Here is a 25703-nt window from a genome sequence, read left to right as displayed (position 1 = left end):
AAATTGGATTTTAGTTTTTTAAATCTTATAAAATTATTATTGTTCAATTTTTTGTTTATCAATGAATTATTAGATTTTACATGTTCGGCATTTATCTTATATCTTGTACTCTGTGTGTGTGTGTGTGCGCGCGCGCGCGTGTGTGTGCGTGTGCGTGTGTGTACGAATTATAGAAAAAAAAATAAAAAGAAATATATTCATAATATCGTATATGAATATTTTTATTTAAATATTATATTTAAATATATCATTTATATAATAATTCTATAGATGAATAAATTCAATTTAAATTGAACTATGGATTTAAAAACTTAATTGTGTAAAATGGCATTTATAAATGAATAAATAAATATATATAATATATCACACGAATATATTGTATTACACAAATTTGTAACATAAGTGAGATAGATATGAAATACATATTATGTTTTTTATTTCACATTATATTTTTTATTCAATAAAAAAAATATTTTTAAAAAATTATTATTGCTTATTATTATTATCCACCTTTTATTTTCTGTTTTGAATATTAACAAAAGAATATTTAAGGAGGATAAAATAGAGATATTAGTAATATCAATATCAATATCGATAAAAGATTAATAAAATATTCTGAATCATTTCGTGACAAATGTAAAATAAGTGAAATATATTTTATAAGAATATGTATAATTTGTTAAAAAAAATTATTTGATTTTTACAATGCAAGAATAATATATAATTTTATTTTAAATATTATTTAAAAATTTACTAGAAAATATTATATGCATACTATTCATAACATTAAAAAAAATAATAAAAGCTATAATACAAAAACAAAATTTATTATTCTGCTATAATTTACATAGAAACACATACGTACATATACACATATATGTATATATTATGCATGCTAATATATAAGATATTTACATACAAGAGCGCGCACGCACGTATATAATATATAGTATAAACTATAGAATTCTCTTTATATGCATTTGTCATCGATAAAGTCGAGAGAAACCGTGAGAAACGATCTGCTCGTTCGTTGAAGGGGTGACGGAATCGAACGGATAGGGAGGCTGTGGAAAGTCTCAAGTGGCGCCGAGCAACTCCGATTCTCGGCCGAAAGTGCGCGGTAACGGTCGACGAACAAACACGAGAATATCCGAAGTTGAACTGAGCAGCTTCTACACAACGATCACGAAATGTCTGCTGCAGAGTTCGATCTCCGCGAAAGTAATATCGAAATTTGAATACGATATCATCACTGACAGATCACAGTGTGATTAATAAGGTGTGTTTTATCTCAGTCGACAGCGATAAACATGATGAAAAGTGATGAGATGTGAAGTGATTCATTCGAAAAGATCAATGTGTTGGTAGTATGATTGTGTGATTGTGTTTTATGTGCAATAGTGTGCTACATCTTGAGAAACGTGACAACTCGTATACATACATAATATATATGTAGTTATAGAGAAATGTGCAAACGTGTAATATACGATGCATGTGTTTAGCATAGATTTCTACATACACGGATATATGTAGTATATCAATATTAAAAATTTCGTAGCAGAGCGGTACGAAACCCAACAAAATATTTTCTTGACTAGTCTCAGCCGTTTCTTTTTCTTCTTTTTTCTTCTTTTTTCTCCTTTAGCGTCGCTAATCTCTTTTATCGTGCATCTATCTTTCCACCTTTGCTAGCTAACATCTCCGTCTTCGTCTAGCCGGTAGTAGCGGCCGTCATCATAGCCGTTGAAAATATGCTTGGTATAGAAGCGTTAGTGGCGTCGCTGTCGTGGTTGGTATTGGTTCTGGCATCGGTGCTGCTGGTGGTGCTGGTTTTGGTGTTGAGAATGGTGTAGCGCGGGTGTGCGCGCGCGGTGCTGTTTCGACGGCATATAGTGCGGACGGTGGCTTTAGACTCGAAGCTGCGGAAGAAAGGCCGCGAGCTCGATCGTGTTCCAATGGCCTGATACACATTACCAGACGCGTATATGAAGCTACACTGCCCTGAATCGTCGAGTGAGTAATAATTATCACATTATGATTGGATTTCTGATTGGATCGTTGTGCAATTTACAAATGCGATCATCGACCAAACTTAATCCGAGAGAATTTTTTATTGTTTTGTTTCCGCCTGTTTATTCTTTCATCTTTTACTCATTTTATTGCACGCGAATATTATCCGTTACATTAAATTATCCGTTTATTACTGGTGACAAAATTCCTTGAATTTTCACACGTATATCACGCGTTCTATGTCAAGGACATATATCATCGCCTCTTTCAACAACTCTTTTTCTCATACTTACCAAGAAATATTATCGGTATAATAGATATTTGTATATATATTTTTAACGTTTATTTCTCTTTTTCTAGTATCTTTTGTTCTACGATAAAATCGATTGACTAGTTGAATATTGACTAATCAATGAAATTATGAAATCGAATAAACGATAAATTAATAGAAAAGTGATTTTCGAAAAGTGTCAGATCTGTATCGGGTATCAGATAAATGTGATAAACTTTTCTCCTGTTAGTTTTTCTTTTGTGAGAAAAAGTGAAAAATGAATAAGCTGTACGAAGAAGCTGCAATAAATATCGACCACGTATTCCAACGATGAACGAAAGCTTAAAGAAAGTGAACCGGGTCACGACGCAGTTTCTCGACGCGCATTTCCAAAATAGATAAAACATGGGAAAACGTGTTAACTAAATGTGTTAATTGAAAACTGTTAACAGCAAAAATTAAATTGTTATTAAATTTGTATTAATCTTTCTTTTGAATATATATAATATATACGTATACGTATATATATTTATATATATTACATACATATATATGATTATTTCAAAATCCTGATGCTGTTATAAATTTATACTCGAGGTTTCTCATAAATACGATTTTAAGATTGAATACAATTTCGCTTTCAGCGGAATCATTGTTGGCGTGTATGTATTTATAGTATCACCATTGCTATAGTAACGATTCAATGAAAATGAAACGATACCAATATATAAATCTTTTAATTATCGCGTTTTATTAGTGCGTATTATTTATAAAATTTTATCAAATAATATAATAAAATGTAAACATCGAAGAGATTATTGATTTCATGTAATTAAAATATTATTAGTTTGTATGGCAAAATTAGTTGTATTTGTATCGTTAGTTTGATTTTATATCTGCACTTCAGTTCTTTGTATTTAAAATATGTGATGTAAATGAATGACGATGTCTGTAAATGATTAACGATTATAGATAATAAATAGGAATTTGATGAACACATCAATTAATAAAAATGCTATATTTTAATTTCGTTCTGATGATTTTTATTAATAAATATATGTATATGTATATGTATCATTATATATTTATATCTTTGATCACGAAAATATCCAACCACGGATTTTTTATATACATAAATGTATAACAAAAAACAAGACAACTCTACATTTATTTTTATAATATTTATATAATAAATATTTATTAATTTACCAATTGGTTTTACATTTTTTATTTCATAGTCATAACGTGATAGTGAGGAAATAATATGGAAAAAATAAATAAATATGTTAGAAACTGAATAGAAAATATTCAAATAGCAAAATATTTATTATTATGATGAATTATATGCATAAAAGATTCATATAAAGATATTTTCTAAACAAAAAATACAAAAACACGAATATTTTTGAATAAATCGATCATATAATGCGTATAATTTATGAAATGGAAATTGCTTAATTTGTCGGATAATCACAGTGATCGTAACGATATTCGATTATACATTATCATTATAACTATATAAGAAAATTGAAATTTATTATGGAGAATACGAATAAAATGTTGTCGAAACGTTCTTAAAGATAATTTAATTTAATAAGTAAATCGATTATATTTTCGCATATTTTTTTCAATTACAATACTAAGATAAATATAAATAAAAAATTTTATAAGAATATATATATATATATATATATATATATATAAGTATGTTCGGAAATTGTTAGGAAATTATGTATATACATTAAAGTACAAGAAAGTTCATTTGAATAGTTCAGATTAAAAAAACATCTTTCTCGATCATAAGACTCGAATTGTATCGATAGAATAGAATAGAATATAAAAATAAAATAAAACTTGAAAATAGAGTAACATTCTATTATTTACAAACATAAAAATTTGACTCTCTTCTCAATCATATTCTTATAAATCATAATTTACATTCATGATATATTTTTATTATATAGTACCCAATCCAGACGTATATTATATTTTTAGAATCATTCTTTACTTATTATTATGATAAACGTTCATTCTATCTATCTATAAATATTATTGATATACACACACACACATACACACAAAAGTGGTGACTATTTATTGAATTTTTAAAAACGATCCTATGCATTAGATTCGTAATATATTATCAATTTGATGAAATTTTTTTAATCAAAAAATTTGAGTAAATGATAAAAGATATCGGACGTTATCGATAAATTAATTTATGTATTAATTGATCTTTTTTCTAAAACTAGATTTATTATTTATTATATTATACGTATTTTATATATTATTACGTATTCTCGTCTCGGTACATTGTCGTCAAATGGTATATTATATGCTATAACGATTTATAATTTAATAATTTTATTTTATATTATTATGTATGAAAATGAGGAATATAAACCGATGATATATAAAAAAGATTTGAAATTGATTTTTTCGATGATAGAAATGTATGTTTGGATACGACGAGAATGCATATTTAAAGACGACGATACGTAATAAGATTTAGATAGAGTCAGCTTTAAATTTATAATATCCATATTGTTTTTATTGCTTCTATTGTTTCTATTTGTAATTCTAAACAAGTTCATAGATAAAAAACGAAAAATGAAAAGATTAATTTATTATAAAAATTTCAGTGGGCGTGCGGGGGTGACTGGAGTGATGGGATGGGGCTAGAGCCCCATGGAGTTCGGGTAGACCCGTCTCCGGCCCAACTCCCCAGCCCCCTCCGCCATCGATATCGTCACAGCTCCTGCCAGCGTCGCAGAGGGCCGCCTCGATCGCGATGGAGGCCTCTAATAATCAACAACAGAAAAAGGAGCCAAGCGTTCACAGGCCTTGCGCCTTCGACAAGGTATATAAATTTTTTTTTTTTTCATCCAATACACGTGGACGCAAATGATCTAAAAATTAATCGTTTCTTTACGTTTAGTTCAATTCCACGTGTTCGAGGCCCATTTTATTTTTTTATTATAATGCGATTTATTTATTCGAAAATAAGAAGAATTCAACGATCTGTATCGTATGATAATCATTGAATGTCATGGTGAAAAGTGATAAATTAATGAGATCGTAAAAAGTGAACGCGAACTGTACTAGATCGGCTAAACTCTATGTTATTGTATTATGTATGTACTCGTAGATGGATCGTTCAATTTTTGATGGATCAAATGTAAATATCTGGTATGAAAAAAAATTTCAATATTTAGAAAATTGTTCAGTCAAAGATGTACAAATGTCGTTGTAATGAAAAAAGTGAGAAGAGAGAAAGAGAAAAAAGAGAAATATTTCGTTCCCTGGAATCGTTAGTGGAATTATTTTATGATATATAAGAATTAATACGAAATAACTTAATAAAATTACACGTATATTTTAATGGGAAACAATTTTATTGAAATCGAGAAAAACATCGTATATTTATTGTTATTACGATCAAAAAAATCAAATCAATTTAACGAGATGAAAAAATGCTCTATTTCGCGAGCCAAAAGATATATCTTTTTTTAAATGATAAAAAAATGGAAGAGGATATATTTAAAATATTTACAAAGAATAGAATGATAGTTGAATAATCGCGAGAGAATTTTGTATAAATTTGATATGAATTTAATATTGAAAGAAATATAAAAAATAAATATGTCGAGATATATATTTCTTTGCGAGTCAATCAATCTCGAATTTTTCGTCGATATGTATGGATCTTGACTGATCTTGATAGATAGTACATAGGTGGCAACATGTGTGATTGTAGCTTCCTTTTCAAGATGTAGCGAGCGTATATCAAGCTCGAGTCGATTGGCATCGATAAAGTCGTATGTAGTTTTGATGTCCTAGATTGTTCCATGTTTGCGGAGCGCGTGCGTACTGTAAGAAATCTTAGTGATCGGCGTAATGAACTCGGCATAATGATTGCTGTTAGATTCGTCGATACATATTTTATATAGTTGTACGATGATCTTAGGAGAGAGATCAGGAAATTCGTCCCTTTCCATCCATAATGATCGTTGCTGATTTCATTTCGACATCGATCTCTATTTTTTTCGATCTTCCTTTTTTCTTTACTCTTTCTTTCCTAATTGATTTTGTTTTTTTTTATTTAATGCTACGAGAATCGCGTGATACACGGCAAGCGTCCGCTCCTATATTATATATTTGAACAAGACATAGAAGAGGCTCTATCGAGTAATCTTTTCTCAAATTTCGATATTCGACGAAGGCTGAGCAATCGAGTAACGATAGGATATATTCGTATCAGATTCACGATACGATTGATATCTATTATACATTTATGGAAGAATATTCAGGGAAAAATTTTGTCGCGAGATTAGAAATTTGCAATATTTCTTCAATGATCAAGGATTTCTATTTCTTGCGATGGAGCAAGTATCGATGATTCAAGTGATTAGAAATAGTTTAAATGAAATGTACGCGTGTTTTATTAGCTTGTAAAGAAGAGCGGGAAAGAATGGAAAAGATTTTTTTGGTAAAATTAAAAAGAAATAAATAATCGAAGCATACGATGATCGATCGATTGATTATGTTTATTACAGATGGAGGGGCTGGTGCGGGAGATGCAAGACCCTGAGAACGGGGTACCCGTGCGCAGCCAAAAACAATTTCTCACCTCAATTCCTTCGGCTTTCATGGGTGAGTGCCATCGGTACCTGCGTTGTGGAGTAAGCGTAAGCGGCCATCACGGCCAGGACACTACAGTAGGCTGCCTGCGTGTTGCAGGTTACGATCTCATCGAGTGGCTGATGGAGCGGCTTTCCATCGAGGAATCAGGTATGAAATTCGTATATATACAGATATCTAAATAATATCGTATATGCCCGAGTTTTCGCAGTGCTTTGATGACCTACGCATCGTTTTTCGTCTCGCCGACCATCGATAATGGATCACGTGTTTCTTCTCTCATTGCATTTTTTTTTTTTTTTTTTTTACATTTAACCATCGTGCCTGTGTTATGCTCAATCGAAAACTGTTAGTCGAATATTTGTTCGAATGATATTGGAACGTCTCTCATACGGGTATTCGGTTTTCCCTCCTTCTTTTTTTTTTTTTTTTTTATCCCTTCACTTTTCGTTTCTCTTTTTTCTCTATTTTATCCTTCGTCTCTGATTTCTTTCTTTTTCGTTTGCATCGCGCTAATTCAGCTTTTATCACATACGAATTTGATATTCGAGTGCATCGTGGTATAATATAGCTATCAACGCTTGTTTATTGTTAGTCGAACAATTTTACCGATTTTTCGATATATAATATCTCGAGCTATTTTCAACAAAACAGAGAAATTATAAATATATATAAATGAGAAATAATAAATATTTCAACATTGTTGACTTTGATTTTGACATTTTACGATCGAAATCATTCTTTGCGCTTCTTCATTTTTTTTCTTCTCTCTTTTTTTTTTAGTTCATTTCATTCTTATAACATCGAATCTCGAAGAAACATCTTTTTTTTATATTCGATAATTTTTACATTCAAATGTTTCTAATTTTTTATTATTTTTAACTTTGTGTCATTATTCGCTATTGTCTTACGCTTAATACATATTCACATTATATATTCGAAATTAAATATTTTTGCTTCGATCGATTTTTTATTTTTATCATATGATAAAGGAGCATAATTATTCGTTATATTTAAAAAATTTTTTTTCGTAAAATTCCAACGTTGGAGTTAATCGTCGGAAGAAATTAAAATTAATAAAACGAAGAGACAGGATGCAAAAAATTAGTTTCATTACCTATATCTGTAAATTTTTTACGTATGTACACTATTTACACTACGTGTAATGCATTCGTCATGAGTACAGATATATGGATGCGATAATGCTCGAGTAAAATCTTTTGAAAATACAAATATATACAGGTAATACGTATGCATTTCGCGTTTCATCGAAAATGTCGTGTTAACCGTTTAGTCGATGTATCCTACGATATATATGCATTTCCCTTTTTGAAGCATGCGATGAGATAAAGTCTCGATTTTATATCTCCAAGTAGAAATTTAATCGTAATGATATTGCGGTATATATATGTATATAATATTATATAATTTATATATATGTACGTAATATTATATATATATTATACTTTAAGATTTAATCGGTGTAAAATTTTAGATAAACTTGTAGAAAAGTAGCCTCGTTATCGATTTCTAACGATTTTATCAAATAAATCAAATAAAAGAGTATCACGTTTCGAGCAATTTTTTTTAAGGTACAATCGGTAGAGTCGGATTTCGACAAATATATATATATACATACATATTTGCGATAAATTATCGACGATAATTTTCGGAGATCATCAATCGTCGGATCAAATAGATCTGATCCGAATCTGATTTACAATTATTCTTGATTTACAATTTATATAAATTGACACATTTGAACGTAACTTATTATTTACGTTTACATTATACCTATTTTATATATCGTTTGGATTGACTTTCTTTGTCTTTCATCTTTCTATTGATATTTTACTAGCATCGTTGTATAACGAGGCACGATATCTTTTAATTGATAAATGTAATTTATGTCCCCCAAACTGTTCGTTATACGAAAAATAAATGTGATTTTAAATATTATGATTTTAAATTATAATTAACTTGCTTTAATTCGAAGAGGAACTAGTTTTATAAATGTAAAATGGATGGTATATAACGATTAAATTTATTAAAATTTATTAAAATTTATTAAATTTATTAAATTTGTTCGAGCACACATGAAAAGCAATTTAGATTATAGAAACGGAAATGCGATATTTTCTAAATGTAACAACAAATGTGTAACAATTTGGAAGATAATTGCATTTATATAGATAAAAACGAGTGATGCCGGAATGTAATGAACGCGTAACCTGACTCACCTATTGCAAATATACTACACGTAAAAGTTTTTATTGCATAGTTTATTTTTTTATTATCTTTTTTTTTTCTTTTAGAGATCTGATAATCGAGCAATTGATCTGATATAATATTAAAGCACATAAGGCATAAAAACTGTGTTGATTTTTTGTGAAATATCTTCCCGTCCGTAAGATAAGAGCTTTGTTCTTTATGCTATATATATATATATATATATGTAGCATATATATATGCTCGTATGTAGTAGTTGAATGCCTGTCCGCTTCCAATCGTTTAGCTTTGTATTCGAATTCGTTGACAAGCTACATCATTGTCGCGACCGATTATTTCGCCATTCACGATAATTCTTTGTCGCTTTTCTCAGCAAAATTTATTTTTACTCGAAAATCGCTTCAAATTTATTCTTCAGGCTTCTTTCGATGTTTCTTTAGCTTTCTGTATGTAGTTAAGTTGATTTTGTAGAACGCTTGAAATCAAAAGCAAAAATTTCGCTTCTTTCTTTCACTGTTAATCATATTGTATGTGTGTGTGTATATATATATGTATGTGTATATATATATATATATGTATATATATATATATATGCGCGAACATACATGCGTGCATGCGTGCGTGCGTGCGTGTGCGTGTGAATGTATGTATTGACTTCTATTCGAACAATCGACGATCAAACAAGAGACAAGAACGTTTTGGATTCTCGTATTGATTTCTTACTTGTAATTATATTTCGTCTTTTCTTATATTGTTAATATTATATTGTTAATATTGTTATTATAACAGATATTATTATTACTCGCGTAAAATATATTTCGAAATATTTCAACATTTTTTCAACATTTCGCGTTTCGATCAAATAACATTTTCGAAAAAGTTCAAAGTTGTATAAACGAAAAATGTTGTCTTCCGAGCAATTTTTCCGTAAGAAAAAGAGAAGAGACGAATAAATATCATCATTCACCGTTACGAACATCGTAGTTATTTAATGAAAAAATAGAAATTAGTATGATTTTGTCGTAAATTATATTTGTATAAATTATACGTATCGTGATATATCGTCGACATATGTCTTTAAAAAACTGTCGCGACGATTTGCGAACGAACTCGTGCGAAAATATCGTTGTTCTTTTATTTTCTTTCTATTTTGTATTTTCTTTTTCATTCTAACGAATATCTTTGAATCTATTATCTTTGATTAGTTTAATTTTATTCATTATCGTACATTATGAATGCAATTACATTCTCGTTCTCGTTTCTCACTTTGATTTTATCGAATAGAGAGAATTACACGCGATAGAATGAAATCAAATACGAGATAAGAAAAAACAAGTTAGAACAAGTTGTAAAGTTGCGTGTAAAATCCTTCGCTTTGACTCGTAGTAGTATGTAGTATGCAGTATGCTTGCGAGTTACGATAGATATCGTTGAAAAGAACAACGGTAGTTGTTAACTTTTTAATAAAACGAAGAAGAAATCATTTTTTTTCAGTGATGTGGCTTTCTTACTTGATTAAACAGCATGCGCCGTTTCTAAATATTCGCTCCGAATTCCGAATCAATAGCTGGCCGTTAATTGCTATTCACCACATACGCGACGTGCGCGCGATGTGACAAAGACTAGATAAGTTGCACGTGATTATATAGGTATCACTTAATTGCCTTCCGCATAATCGAACGATTCTCTCAGGTATGAAAGTGAATTGTTATGTTGACAGTAGAGGCGGTCCATATTGCCAATCAGCTCTGCCAGTATGGCTACTTCTTCCCGGTGAATGACTCCAAGACACTCACCGTAAGGGATGATAGTTCTCTGTATAGATTTCAGGTACCGTACTTGTCCTTATTACGCTTGACAATCGAATCGAAATTCGAAACTGGCATCTATTACCACCATCATCTATACTATATACATATATTATGTATGTTATTTTGCCAAATGTTACGAAAAGAAGTACGAAAAAAGTTTTCCAATCTGATCGAAAACTCATTCCGAATTATACGTATAATATAATTAGGATAATGTTTTCACGTATAATATATCACTGCATCGAAAATATTTCCCGTAAATTCTTTTTCAAATTTTTCAATGTTCAATCGATTTTTTCCGATCGATATTCGAAATATTATAAATATTAGACATTCGGAAAAATTTTTTTTAATCGAAAAATTAATATAAATATCTATAAGTAAGAACTTTCTATATATATATATATATATATGTATATATACTTATATATACATATATACATATATATACATATGTGATATTTTATCGCGTTTCGTAGCACGCGTTAACAACGCGTATATTCCGAAAATTGAATTGTAGCGTTCGAATAGATAATCTTGAACCATCGCGAACACCACATTTCGTTTGCTTAAACGATTATTGTTTCAATTTCTATCTATCTATCTATTTACCTACCTATTTACCTAGTTATCTATCTACCTATCTATCATCTATCTATCTATCTATCTATCTATCGATCTATTTATTTATCCATCCATCCATCCATTCATTCATCCACCCATCCATCCATTCATCCATCCATCCATCCATCCATCCATCCATCCATCCATCCATCCATCCATCCATCCATCCATCCATCCATCCATCCATCCATCCATCCATCCATTCATCCATCTATTGGATAATTATTTTCGTAATCGGATTAAGAAAAATAAATTAAGGTCCGTTACGCATCATGAACCTGTTATGAATCGGTTGTAAGCAAATCGAATAAGCTTACAGCGACGCGAGGAACGAACGTTTCGAATCGAGCGAATGTAAATGTAAAATATATAAAATGTAAAATATATGTGAATTTTACGAGTCTTTTCACGTTTTTATTTATTTTGAAAATTGACGCGTCTTGAAAATTTCAAGATTAACGATATATTTCCTTTCCTTTTTTCCCCTTAATTACGATAATCTCCTCGATATATTGATTTCGTTGCTCTGCGCGATTAAAATTATCGGTGGGATTTCGATCTTTGACGTTTTTCTTTTGCCTCTTGGTTTTTCATCAGTCATTGGTCAACGATGCGTAACGAACCCAAATTCCGTTACTACGTGTCGTACAATGCTCGAATTTCAAATCGTCGAACGTTATCAGTTGAACGTTATTAATATCAGTATTAACGAAATATTTTGATTAACATTAAAAAATTAACGTTATAAATAGTATATCTATCTTAGGTGTTGAACAATGTTGAAATACGTTTCGTATATAATTATTTTCCAAATTATTAATATACCATATTTTTTTATTTAACGAACAGACACCATGTTATTGGCCATGGCAACATAAAATCCCTGATAACATGGAATATGCTATTTATCTGGCTAAGAGAACTTTAAGAAACAAGCAACGACATGCTCTTGAAGATTACGAAATTGTATGTAAATTTTCATGATTTTACTCTAATGGATAATCGATCGAACGTATTTTATATAGCTTCGGCAAATATTTGATTTATTCTCATAGGAAGCTTTAAACAGTCTACGTAGGAACTTGCAGAACAAGTGGGATATGATACAACTTCAAGCTGAAGAACAGGTGAATGATCGATCAGTTTTGAGAGAATTTATATAACGCGTTTCATAGCGATCCATTAATTCCTAGATGATCGAAATCGCATCGCGTCGAAACATTAATGGCAAAATAATTATTTCGAATCGAACAGAAAATATTTCGATTTTTTCTTTTTTTTTTTTTGAAAAATTTCAAAAAATTTAGTCATTCGTCGACGCGCGAACTTAATCAATCTCACAATCACGTACGAAATGTGAAATTGTCATCTCCTGTAGAGATAAAATTGCATCATAATCGATACAATTGCGAAGACACTCCCTCTTCCCTCTCATCTATTGTATATATCGTGATCGAATGATCGATTAAAAAAAAGTATTGGGATGGATCAGCTGTATGTTTAGATTTAACGTAAAAATAATGCAAAAATAAGGTAAAAATAAAAATATTAGTATTTAAAAACGTAGAAAGAATTTGCTACAGAATATGTATACGCGCATGGAAAAAGAAAAATGGTCGTCTAGGAGTTAGGAGTTTTCCTTTTATGAGTAATTGAAGCGTTACATATTTGAACATGTGACTCCTTGAAATGTTGTCAATTTTGTGGGTTCAGGTACGCTTATCGAAGGAGCGAAAAAAAGGGGATAAAATAGTAAGCGATTCTCAAGAGCGAGCATTTTGGAGAGTTTACAGGCCACCACCTGGTTGTCTAAGTAGCCTCGAAGTAACACCCGTACCTACGCGTTTTCATCCTGGACTTTCACGTCCTCCATCGCGTAAACGCACTATAACCGATCTGCAACGCGAGGTAAACAAACTTTCTTTTCTTTCGACTCTTGTTCTATTTCGCGCATCTCTAGTTCTTTTTTTTTTAATGATAATGATTTCATTTCGAATTCTCTCTATATATATACACATACACATGTTCTATTGAAAATATTTTACATTTTAATAAAAATGGAATCGGTAGAAGCGATATAACAATAGTTGTAAATTGAAACGTTAAACGATTACGTTCATGCGTGCGAATTGGATCCAGTCGCATTTAGAATTGTACTCTTGCGAACAAAATTTTTTATTATCGATTTTAACATACATATACCTATACGTATATGTATATATATATATATTTAATAGAAAAAACGTATATACAATATAGTTTTAAAGTTTTCGAGCTTCTTATTTTAAAATGTTAAATAAATTTCGAACGTATTGAAATTTTCCGATCTTTCGCTTTTACCGACGTTACGTATATACATATACGTGTATTTTTAAAACAATAAAAAGACGCGGTTTAATTCGTTATATATTGCTTGATCGCCCAGTGAAGCGAGAGATATCAAAATCGTAGATGGTAAATTTTTTCAAATTCTCGATTCTTCTTTTCGGTCTTTCGCCAACCGTCATTTTTTACGATCATAATTTTATGATCGTAAAGATGAATCGAGTTTTGCCTGTCTGCAGTTTTTTCGGCCAAGTTTACAACGAAACAGTGTAGTACAGATTATTATGCTTGAAACATAGATACATGTGTAGTAACATATTTTAACAACGTTACGACTTCTTTTTAAATATTATTAGGTGGCCCTTTTGAAGAACAGCTTAACGCGTACAAGGATAAAAGTTTCTGCTGCTATCGAAAATTTCAACTCATACTTCGAAACATACATGGAATACGATCCAATGTTTGTACAGCCACAACCTTCCAATCCATGGATTACCGATGATCAAACATTTTGGCAGCTAAACAGTCCTCTGTTAGTATCTCGACCGCAATTTTTAACGTAAATTTTTCACAAAAATATGTATAAGTATACGTATATATGTCCAATATTAAGAAATATTATAATAAAAAATTTCTTTAATTTCATACAATTACCGTGCACAGAGTGGAAATTCCTACGGAAAAACGTGTTAAGCGGTGGGCATTATCCATGGAAGAGTTAATGTCTGATCCTACTGGTAAGTTGTTTTTATTTCGTTATATCAGATATATGATAAAATTCTTATCGTTATTCGAGATATTTCTTTCATTACGTGTATCCATTGTACTTAGATAGCTATTATTTATATCCTTCTACGTTGGTTTATTTTTCCTTTTTTTTTTTTTCTTATTAAGATTTATTTCCCATTTTAGATTATTTTATCCCTTTTTTATTTTTATTTTTTTTTTTTTCCCCTATAAAGAGTATTTTAATCTTAATTAACGAGTGAAAGCGAAAGGGAATTGATGGAGAAGCAAGGAAAATAGAAAATGAAAATTGAAAAAAGAGAAAGGAAAGAAAATTTGATTGATATTATGATAAATTTTATTTCACGCGGGTGAAATAATTTCATCTCGTCTCGTCTCGTTTCGTTTCGTTTCAGGTTTGCAAGAATTTACGCAGTATTTGAGAAAAGAATACAGTCATGAAAATATACGATTTTGGTTAGCGGTTAAAGATTTGAGGCATAGTTTTCAAGCAAAAATACCCGACAAAGTTAATGAAATCTTCAGGTATGCCATTGTTTCTTTTTGCCATTGATCCGTAAATAGTCGATTATATACGCGTACGTGCATACACGCGTCGTATATAACCGATGAAATTTTTTTCTTTTTCCAGAGAATTCTTAGCACCCGGAGCACCTTGCGAGATAAATATAGATGGGAAGACGATGGAAAAAGTTCATCAAGAGATGAAAAATCCGAATCGATTCACGTTTGATTCCGCCGCTGAACACGTATATACGTTGCTTTTGAAAAAGGATTGTTATCCTAGATTTATTCGTTCCGATCAGTATCGAAATTTATTAGCCTCTGGTGTGCAGCCTTCGCAAAAAAAATGGTACGTTCCTAACAGCTTTATCGCTCCTCTCTCCCTCTCCCCCTCCCCTTCATTTTTTCAAATACTTAATCTTATAGTATATGATGTATAATTATATAGGTTTTTTTTCGGGGGACAAGCGAAAAAGAAAGTTTCTTCGACTTCGACTTCGATCTCGGCCCCAACTCCGACAACGAGCACGTTGCAACATCATGCTGTAACCGCCGGCGGGGGAGGAGGGAGTGGAGGTGGTAGTAAACGAAGAGGAAGCGATCGAAGTCTTTCCGGATCTGCTCACGAGTTAGCCATTTGTGGTATTCGAGATACGAGTTCGATGCCTAGAGTACCGCATTCTCACAGTCAGTCGAATCTCACCGATATCCCATATAGGTAAACGATCGCTTTGATTAATGATAAATTATCAATCGATGATGCTCATCGAGTATTGTTTGATGAAATTTTATCATATAATTCGTTAAGTCGAATCGTAGAATTTTTATTTTTCATTTTTTTTGTTCTAACAAATAAACAACACGTATAATCACGTTATAATATTCGTTATAAGTTTAAAGAAAGAAGAAGAAAGGAAATATTGGAAAGTATGAGAAACAACGAATTTATTCAATTAATTAATTAAGTTTATCGGAGATTACGTAGGCTTAGCCTATGTAATTATGTAAACGTAAAAATTATTGATAAACGAAATTATTGATTCTTTTTTTTTCTTTTTTCTTTTTTTTTTTAAAGGAAATGGATTTTCTATACGTCGTAGATGTACAACACAAACATGATATTTTTATTTCATCTTTGAAACTATTTGTCTCGTACGTTATTTGTCTCGGTATCGATACATTAATCGAAAAATTAAAAGAATCGTTTCCGTAAAGATACGACATTGTCAACGATACTAATATAACGAATTCGTGTTTACGTTACGAGATAAAAGAGTGAAAAAAAAAAAAAAAAGATATCAGTACGGTATTTTCAGGGGAGATCTGGCTCGACTCGTAAAGATTCCAACAAGGCCTATCCCGCATAACGTTCAGTAAGTCGTCGAAATAACTTCCTGATAATTTCCTTGCATAAGTATGCGAATACGAATCTCTCGACTCGTTTCAGTTTTTAACAAATCCTGTATCATTCGATGTATCTTTCCAAAATGTCGAGCACTGTTGTGAAAAACGTTTTATGTATGCAAAAATTCTCGATGTTTTATATAATTATTCTCGATGTATGTACAAAGCGTACGAACGATAATGTTTATATCTATTTCTTATTCCTAAAATTTCTTCTCTATTTATCGATTATTTCAATTACTTGGATCTCGAGATATCTCGACGTCTTTTGTATATATCTACGTTCTAACGATCTTTCTACTTTTCTACTTTTTTCGCTTTATCGTTATTGCGATACCATCACCACGTTATTCACCTATTTACACACGTATATATCCATTTCCCAATTTGGTTTATCGTTGTCGTATAATTAAATATATACTTTCCATTATCGATGCACCAAACATAATCGAATTATTTTAACCAGTTACGAGATATTTCGTATGATTTCAATCTCATTTCTGATAATAAACGATACTCTGGTCGATTGAAAAGATTTAATCGAAATAATATATCTTAATTTCATATTCGGCATCGGAGATTATATTGCATATAATAGTATATATATATATGTGTATCGTAATATTTCGAAATATTTCGTACAATATTCGTATCATCGTACGATCGTTTCGTTATCATCGACATTTGTCGAAAATTTGTCACTTTTTATGCAATTTAGATCCAAACGATCGATCGATTTTTCGATACATATGTAATACGTGTGTGTAAAATGTATATAAATATATGTATGTATGTACGTATGTATGTGTAAAGCAATAGCTTGGATTTTTAATGTTTCAATTTAATCTCTTCGCGATAATAATAATTCTCAATCAATTATATTATATTATTTTAAATCCATCTTAAGCGGATCGAGCGAATCGCTTCATTTTTTTTCTCAAATTTACGATTATTAATTATTTTCGCTTCTCTCGTTATCGGCTTAATAAACGAGGAAAAAAGGGAAAAACGGTATCGGGTATCCCTTTGTTCGTTTGAAATGATGTAAATAAATAAAAAAAATAAAGAAATAAATGGAAAATGCGTAAAAATTGAGAATTTGTAAAAAATTATGGGCGAAAATGTCTAGAGCCATCGAATCTAGAGAATATTTTCCGATCCGACATTTTCTGGCACGTTTCTAAGAAAATATCACACGTTTTTTTTTTTGTACACGTTGAAAAGTAGGATTATTTGTGCATGATGTATCGAAACGCGGCGCGATACGAAAAGATGAGACTTTGGCGGACTCGAACGAGGAGAGAAATGTAAAAATTAAATCGTATAATAAAGTTGGTGTTGTCAGGGATGCTGGCACATCGGAAACATCGATGGCTCGCCCTGTGGACGACGTTTGCCCGTGGGACGTGGTTCCGGGACCGAGTATAGAGCACGATATAGATACGGGCGCACAGCTACGGCATCCAATATCATCTGGAGTGACGTCGTCGGTTGAAAGCCAAGCGGAAGAAGGAAACAATAACCTGATTAGCCAGTCGCATTCTATCGAAGTTGCGGCACGCCCGTCTCGCAAAAATTCATCGCAATTCGACTCCTGTAGTTCTTCATCGGACGTGAGCTTGGCGGTGACAGAAGCGGTATCGGAACATCTTCGAAAGTCTTGCAGTTTGCAACAAAGTAGCAGCACAGGTAAATTTTTCTTCGTTTATCCGTTCTCCGTTGAATAGAATGCCCGAGATATATTTAGAATTATCCATCGTTGCTCGCTTCGAGCGATTTATAAATAAATAATAAATTAATTGAAAGATCGACGACGAAAAAAAAAGTTAGATAAAATTATAGTTGGTTATATGATCGAGAGAAAGAAAAGGAGAGAGAGGGAGCGCGACTCAACGATTGTCTGGTTGTTGGACGAGTACAGGTGGTGGTTCGAGTACCTCGGAACGAGTCGGTATGACAACGCGAAATTATTCGATCGGTTCGGTTGGCGGAAGAGCGAAACTTGGAGAGATCGGTCGACCGTCGGCTTCGTCCTTCAATTATCCATCGCCGCAGCATTCGCTCGAATATTCGCACGTGGTGACGGAGATCCGATCGGAGGGGAAGGATATCGCCGAGGTGGTGGAGACCGAAACGAGGTCAAAACTCACGTTGCTGGAAAAGGAACATACGAAGAAAACTTTGAGCAAGGCCCCCCTGATAAGTATTAGCGCGATTGTGGGCGACCTGGCGAGCGATAGCTTTGCGGCTCAAGCGGAGGAACGAAAGGAGGACGATTGCGGCAAGGGTGTGGCGGCGAAGGAAGGGGAAGTGGAGATCGAGAAGAGGAAAGGGGAGGTGGAGGGTGATAAAGGTGATGCGGTTACCGTTGCGGAAGAAAATTTGGCGGTTTCGACTCGAGTGGAAACGGAGACGGAGGAATCGCTGGAGGAGGCGCAAGTCGTTCCTGTTTGGGAGCCGGACACCCGACAGGACGACCAAATAGCACCCGTTACCCAACCAGCTCCTCAACAAAAGCGTGACAATAACGTTAACGAAGTGTGCCCGTGGGAAGACGAGTAAGTATATAAGTAGATAAGTAATCATTTTACCAAAGAGAATTTACATTTTTTTTTGATCGGATCTTGGGAACTTTCTTCGTTCCGTTTCTTTTTTCCTTCGAAATTTTCGAGTTTCGAGAATTACAATTACGGGGATAACTTCTCGATTGAAATTTAAATTCGGATTTTTTTCGATGTTTCGATGTTCGATGTTCGATGTTCGGCCATCTTCCTGATGTTAAAAGAAAAGGGCAAAATCGTTTAAGATCGATTAACGGGTTTACGGTTTGTTTCAGGGAAAACTGTAGAGTGGATGCACCCTATGTGAAAACCTACGCGACTTTAGGTTATTTGTAATCTTTAGATATCGGTACTAAACATACATTTCACGTATAAACATTTGCAATTTCAATTCCCATTTTACTTCACTTTTGCCAAGTCCGAGTGCCCGACCTAACATTTCAAACATATTGATCATCGTTTCTCGTTATATTTTATATTACATTCCGAAAGATGGATCGTTTCGTTGAACGAAATTTATTGCTTATTACTTATTTCGCACCGTTCTAATAGACAGATATTTATCGATAATTGTCGAGATACGAAATGATTCGAAACGGAGAGAAATGAAAAGAAGATTTGCCCCAGCACGTGTAAACAGGTGTAAACGAGCAAGCAAGCAAGCAAGTAAGTAAGTAGAAAACTAAGTAAATAAGTAAATAATTAAGTAAACAAACAAACAAATAAATAAATAAGTATTAAAAAGAATCTTATTTGTACAAGGTATAATAGATACTTTGTGGTGATACGATCGATATGGATTTAAAGTAAGATTAAAGTAATCGATATCTTTTGCGCCTATAAGAGGAATGTTATTTATTTTATTTATTTATTTATTCTTTCTCGATTTTTTGCCGACGATTTATATCGTTTCGTTACGACGACGTGAATAAGAAAGTGAATAAGCAGGCCTGCAAACGCCTGCTTTGACGTTATACGGATAATTAAACAGATAATTAAAGAAATCTGAAATCACAAAATTAAACTTAATTAGTTGGCCGAACGTGATGAAACGTATAGTTCGTTATTGTCGTTATTTATTTTTCAAGATTTTGAAATCGATTTATTCGACGAAAGGAAATTAAATGCAAAGAAGACGCGTTCTGCGAGTGCTAGTCAACCATGAGCCCATTGACCGCCCTCGTAGCTCGCAAATTTCTTCGATACGAGGAAAGAAGAACGATAAGATTGGCGTGGCATTAAGTGGAAAAAAACTTTTCCACTTAATTCGAATAAATCGTTTCGAAACGGAAAAAATTTCTCGGAATGGAACGGAACGATTGTACGATTGTGAATTTTAAGGATGAATCGTTGGAATTAGATGACGATTAAAAATTAAAAACGTAATTAAATTAAACGTAACGTAAGTGATTTAGATCACTTTGCTTCGCTTAAATAAAATAACTTAAATGTCGTGATATTTGATTGTCGTTTAATCCAAGCGTCGATACAGTGTTATAACAATGTCAAACAACAACGAGCGTAAAAAATTTTAGCTCGCTTGCGTGCGGCCTGATATCTATACTCTAACGGCCTGCTGACGGTTAAACGTTTAACGAGTATTACCAAATAAAAAACCTGTTTCACTTTTAATCTCTTCGGAGAAACTCGGTAATTTACTTGTTAAAATCGTTGCTCTACTCGCTGTTCCTATTATCGAGATCGAGATCGAGATCGAGTTCAATTTCAAAAGAGGAAAGAGAAAAAAGTACGAGAAGCGTGAAGTAATATAATAATAATGATAACGATTCGTTTGTTTATCACTTATTTAGAAGATATCGAATCTTGTTATACATACATATTATACGTATATATATATTACCTCGAGGTGTAGAGTGTTTATCGGGTTTATCGGGTTCTCGGTACTGTCACTGCCCCAGTACCAAGATCCCTGCGATCTAAACAAATTTCAATTCTCAAGTTAATCGATTAATTAAGAGAAATTTAAGAAAAACTACTACTTGTTCCGCTCGACGATGTAATTCAACTTTATTCTCTCCCTTTAGAGAATTTATTCGATCGCTTGTTAAAAAAAAAAATGGTAGGAACGTGTCGTTGTATCGTAAGAAATTAGGAAGATAATCTTATTATAGAGCATTATACGTACATGGTAATCGTAATATTTTATCAAATGAAATCGTAATATTAATCGGAGTGGGAAAGGATCGATTCGATCGTGAATTACACACACATTAGTGGTAATACTTGTCCGCTATACGACAACTGGACTCGATTATTAAACGAAATTATAAAACATCGTTATTATCGAAACTAAAAATTACGAACGACGGGGAAATAGATATTTTATCGCCTCGTTTCTTTTTCTGCAATATTTCGACGAATATCTGTTTTGTAACGATAAATACTCCGACTCCGATATATATATATATCCCTAACTCGCGAGCAGAAGAAGAAGAAGAAGAAGGAGAAGAAGAAGAAGAAGAAGAAGAAGAAGAAGAAGAAATTGATTTACAGAGACAGAGATACATACGATATTTACGTTTCGTACAAAAAGTTCGGGCACTCGAGGCTAGAGTTTAAGAAATCCTGAGACGTATTCACGACGATTGTGTATCGTCGATTCAACAGCTCAATTTAACTATTGTAAACATCCTTATGAAAAATAGATAGTCGGTTAATAAGATAAAAGTGAGATATTGCGATTCTTATGGGAACGAATATAATATATTATATACGAATCATAATGAAATACGGCATAGGTATCGAGATGATTTTTCCGTTAGTCTCAGCATTAGCAAATGTACGTAGTTTCGACGTATGACTGACGATTAGTCTTATTTACGAAATACGATGACTCGTGAATACAGACTATTCACCTACCTATATAATAATATATATATATATATAGTATATGCCACGTTGAAGAATAAAATTTCGTTCGATCAAGCATGCGACGAGAATAAATAGGTTGGTAATAAATAAATTACGACAAACGAATCAAACAACTATTTTTGTTCTCTTTTTGCAGAAACGTTTTATATGTATTGTGCGTATAATGCCGTTCCGTCGTTATTATTACAATTTTTCAATCACCGATCGTGAATAATAGATTTTATTCGCTATCGTTTACTCGCTGACTCGCATCACCCTTGCATATATAATACACATATAAGGGGCAATCGAAAGGATCGTTGTACGTCATGAATCTTTAAGCGTTATTCGATTTCACGTTCCGTTTGTGTATCGGTGTATTTTTCGTGTTACGTAAATTGGTAAAACGAACGTTTCATCGACGACGAAAAGTGACGTGTAACGTATCTGTTGGCCATTATTTTTTTCGTTCAACGGAGAATGCATCGCCAGAGATCCGAGAGTAATCGATATCGTAAATAGAAACGGGGAGAGGAACCGTGTAAATGACATACAAGTTACGACGACGATTCCTAATTATTTTTCGATGTATTCGATTCGTTTTTCGAGAATTATCCGGTTCGTTGAACGTATCGATTATAAATATTTTTCTTTCTCCGATTTATTATTATTTTTCAAAAGGCGCTAATCGTACGATCGAATTCGTAATCTATCTAACACGAATAACACGAGAACAGAATTATTTGAAACGATCCGTTAAATGTTAACGCGTATTCGAGATTTCGATGTAACTCGCGGTCGTTTATATTTTCATTTCGAAGCTAATGATAAATAAATGTTAAATTACGTGTGTTTTCGCATCGGTGACGCGAAATTTTTTGGAATCGGTATCTTTCGTCGAGTTTTCGGATCCGAGTAGAAGACGAGGGAGAGAGAGAGAGTAGGAACGGAATAACGGAAAGTAATAATAATTTTAAAAGATATTTGATTCGCAATATTTGATCGAGGCGCGAGTGCTTATCGTATTTTTAAGTCGATCTCTAAATCTATTTATATATTTCGCTGATCGCGTACATAAACGAAAACAATCGGAACGTATTCCCTTTTTATTTTTATTCTCCATTTCTAGATCTTTGCCAATAGTACAAATGTAACTTAAAGTATAGCGTAATTTACGGATAAGCCTGGCTCCGATACGATCTAGATATATAATCGTACCAACGCATCCATCGTATTTCCTTTTCTTTTCTTCTCTCTTTCTTAATTCCTTTACTCGCTTTTTCTTCGTTCTATCGTTGTACAATTAATATCGTACAAACGTTTTCGAGAACGTTTTTTTTTTATCAAATTTTTAAAAACGGAACAAAATATTTTACCATTTTGATAAGATAATTAAGATTTCGGTTCGATTTATCGAGTGAAATTGTACGCGAAGTGAAATTAACGTAATTTTCCGAGTATCTCGTTATCCGTCGTTTCCCATCTACGCGATAGTACGAATAACTAGTCGAGAACGAGCCATGTTTATCGGGAAAAGACTGAAAACGTACCTGAAATTCACCCCTCCTTCGAAAACTCGTGTTGTAACAAATTCTACGACTAACGTTTTAGAATAACTAGTATTGTCTCATCGTTTCGATAAAAAGGGGGAAAATGTAACTGATAAAAGAATATTACTACATCTCGAGAAAGACGAAGATAATTTTAAGCGTTACTACGGATGAGAAAAGGGGTGATCGATTCAAGATTTCAGCGATCCTTGACGTGTCCCGAGACGTTTCATCTGTATTTTGTATTAGATCGATCTATCGCCAAGTCGTTTTAACGAGAGTATAATATATATATGTGTGTATGTGTATATATATATATATATACATATATATATGTATATATGTTTAAAAAAAATATGTATATTTAGCGAATTACTGTTAGTAATCGAGAAAGAGATAGCGTAGAGGTTCTCGTCTCACCGACAACATCGTCTTATTCGAGAACATTGCTGCTTTTTTTTTATCGTCAAAAGAAGATCGTTCGATTTAATTGGAAGATAAATGTTTTTACACGGATCAATCAATGGGGGGAGGGGGAAAGGAGGGGGGAAGAATGAAATAAAAGATGAAAATTAATTAAACGAAATGATGAGATTGCGTTCGTAAGAATGAAACGAAAAGGAAAAATTCGTAATTCGTTCGAAACGTGTCCTGAATCATCGCTTATTTGCGTTTTCTAATTCTTTATCTTTTTTTACCATAGTGTACCGATACATCGGTATTTGATAACGAATCGATAAGCTGTACTATCGCGTATACGCGAGAAAAAAATTAAAGATCCTTTCGTAAATTGTTTTCAATAATGGGCACAAAGATTCGTACGACGAAAAGCGACGAAGAAAAGAGAGGGGGAGGGGGGGGGATAGAGACGCGAAGGTACGTGTATCGATACGAAAGCAATTTTACGTACGAGGAATTGCAAAATTGAATCGATTAACTGCGTTTTAAGAGATTAAATCGAAGAGATGAATCGGACTATTTAAAAGAAAGAAAGAAAGAAAGAAAGAAAAGGAAGGAAGGAAGGAAAGAAGGAAGAAAGAAAAAAAAAAGAAAAAAAAAAAGAAAAAAAAATGTATAAAATAGAATCCAAATATATGGATCTCTTCGTTACATTCTAAATCAGTTATGAACGTTAAATAGATGCTTAAACGATATTAGAGTGTAAAAAATTCGAATTGAAGGAAAAAGCAAAGTAATCATCTTTGTATTAGATAAGTTGTAATTGCGCTAATGACTCGCGATACGTCTATCGCAACTTATATATTTTAAAACTGTATTAACGCGTTGAACGTACTGTCGTTCACCGAATAAAAACTGATTATTTAATTACTACCACGTATATTACAAATATATGCAAAAGAATGAAACGGATAAAAAACGTGTTACCACTTACCACATTTGGAAAACGTGTTATAGAAATATAAATAAAAAGGCTTTGGTGTATATAGTTTTGTAAAGTAATAAAGATGTATAGAGACGAAGTAATAGTAAACGAAGGGAGAAAAGACATACCACGGTGTTAAACCGTGCCGACACGTTGGTCAAGGCCGATATAAACTATCGAAATTGAATCGAAGCGACGCGATGCGACGCGACGCGAAACAATGCGCTTGTATATCGAGGGAATTGTTGCATTGGACGTATTTTACGATGCGTAATTGAATTGAACCGAATCGTTAAATGTAGCTGCATTTACGCGTATGTAGGTATGTATGCGTACACATGCACACGCACACGTATACGTAAAAGCAGAAAGAATGTTATAAAATATGTGATACATGCGTATTATTTTAAGCTGTCGATAGAATGTCCCAATATTAAATATATTATAGCGAGATTAAATCGAGTGTTTTCTTTGATGCTTTCGATATATATATATATCTTTCCTTACCTCTTTAATTCCATTCGATCATTAATTAAAAATGATACGTGCTCGTCAACGTGGAAAGTTCGACGATCGTAAGAAGTGAAAAGAGAAATCCGCGCACGTGCTTTATTTTTTTGAAATATATTGTACATTAATATATCAACACGTACGGTCGCGATGCATACAACGAAATTATTTATTTATTTATTTCGATGTCATATCATAGATCAACTATTGTCTATTGTGCTTTCGGATAAATCGACCGTCTGCTATTGGAACGATTCCACG

General features: G+C 32.5%; 1 protein-coding gene across 21 annotated transcripts; it reads left to right on the top strand.

Moving 5' to 3' along the window:
• The first annotated feature begins 1870 nt into the window (after positions 1-1870).
• LOC107999982 (regulator of G-protein signaling 11) lies at positions 1871-25390 on the top strand. Of its 21 annotated transcripts, none has more exons than XM_017060072.3 (17): positions 1871-2013; positions 4924-5141; positions 6838-6934; positions 7022-7072; positions 10875-10981; positions 12436-12552; positions 12642-12713; positions 13300-13494; positions 14268-14443; positions 14575-14648; positions 15054-15183; positions 15290-15511; positions 15611-15880; positions 16479-16535; positions 17912-18255; positions 18488-19124; positions 19403-25390. In XM_017060072.3, the coding sequence occupies exons 2-17, from the start codon at positions 5073-5075 to the stop codon at positions 19461-19463; spliced, it is 2679 nt and encodes an 892-aa protein (XP_016915561.1). In that variant the 5' UTR covers positions 1871-2013; positions 4924-5072; the 3' UTR covers positions 19464-25390. The 21 variants fall into 21 exon arrangements, with proteins under 21 accessions (XP_016915561.1, XP_061935051.1, XP_016915559.1 ...); XM_062079067.1 differs by having other exon boundaries at positions 12642-12715; positions 13296-13494; XM_017060070.3 differs by having other exon boundaries at positions 10872-10981.
• Positions 25391-25703: the final 313 nt, after the last annotated feature.

This window comes from Apis cerana, linkage group LG8 (assembly GCF_029169275.1).
Source record: "Apis cerana isolate GH-2021 linkage group LG8, AcerK_1.0, whole genome shotgun sequence".
Lineage (NCBI taxonomy): Eukaryota > Metazoa > Arthropoda > Insecta > Hymenoptera > Apidae > Apis > Apis cerana.
The sequence above is the reverse complement of the archived record's forward strand: the minus strand, read 5'-3'. Positions and strand labels throughout refer to the sequence as shown.

Coding starts and splice junctions, on each gene's coding strand:
- LOC107999982 (XM_062079058.1), top strand. CDS start 5,073: ATGGAGGCCTCTAATAATCAACAACAGAAAAAGGAGCCAAGCGTTCAC. Junction 5,142..6,837: donor GGCCTTGCGCCTTCGACAAG/GTATATAAATTT, acceptor TGTTTATTACAG/ATGGAGGGGCTGGTGCGGGA. Junction 16,536..17,911: donor CCTATCCCGCATAACGTTCA/GTAAGTCGTCGA, acceptor TGGTGTTGTCAG/GGATGCTGGCACATCGGAAA.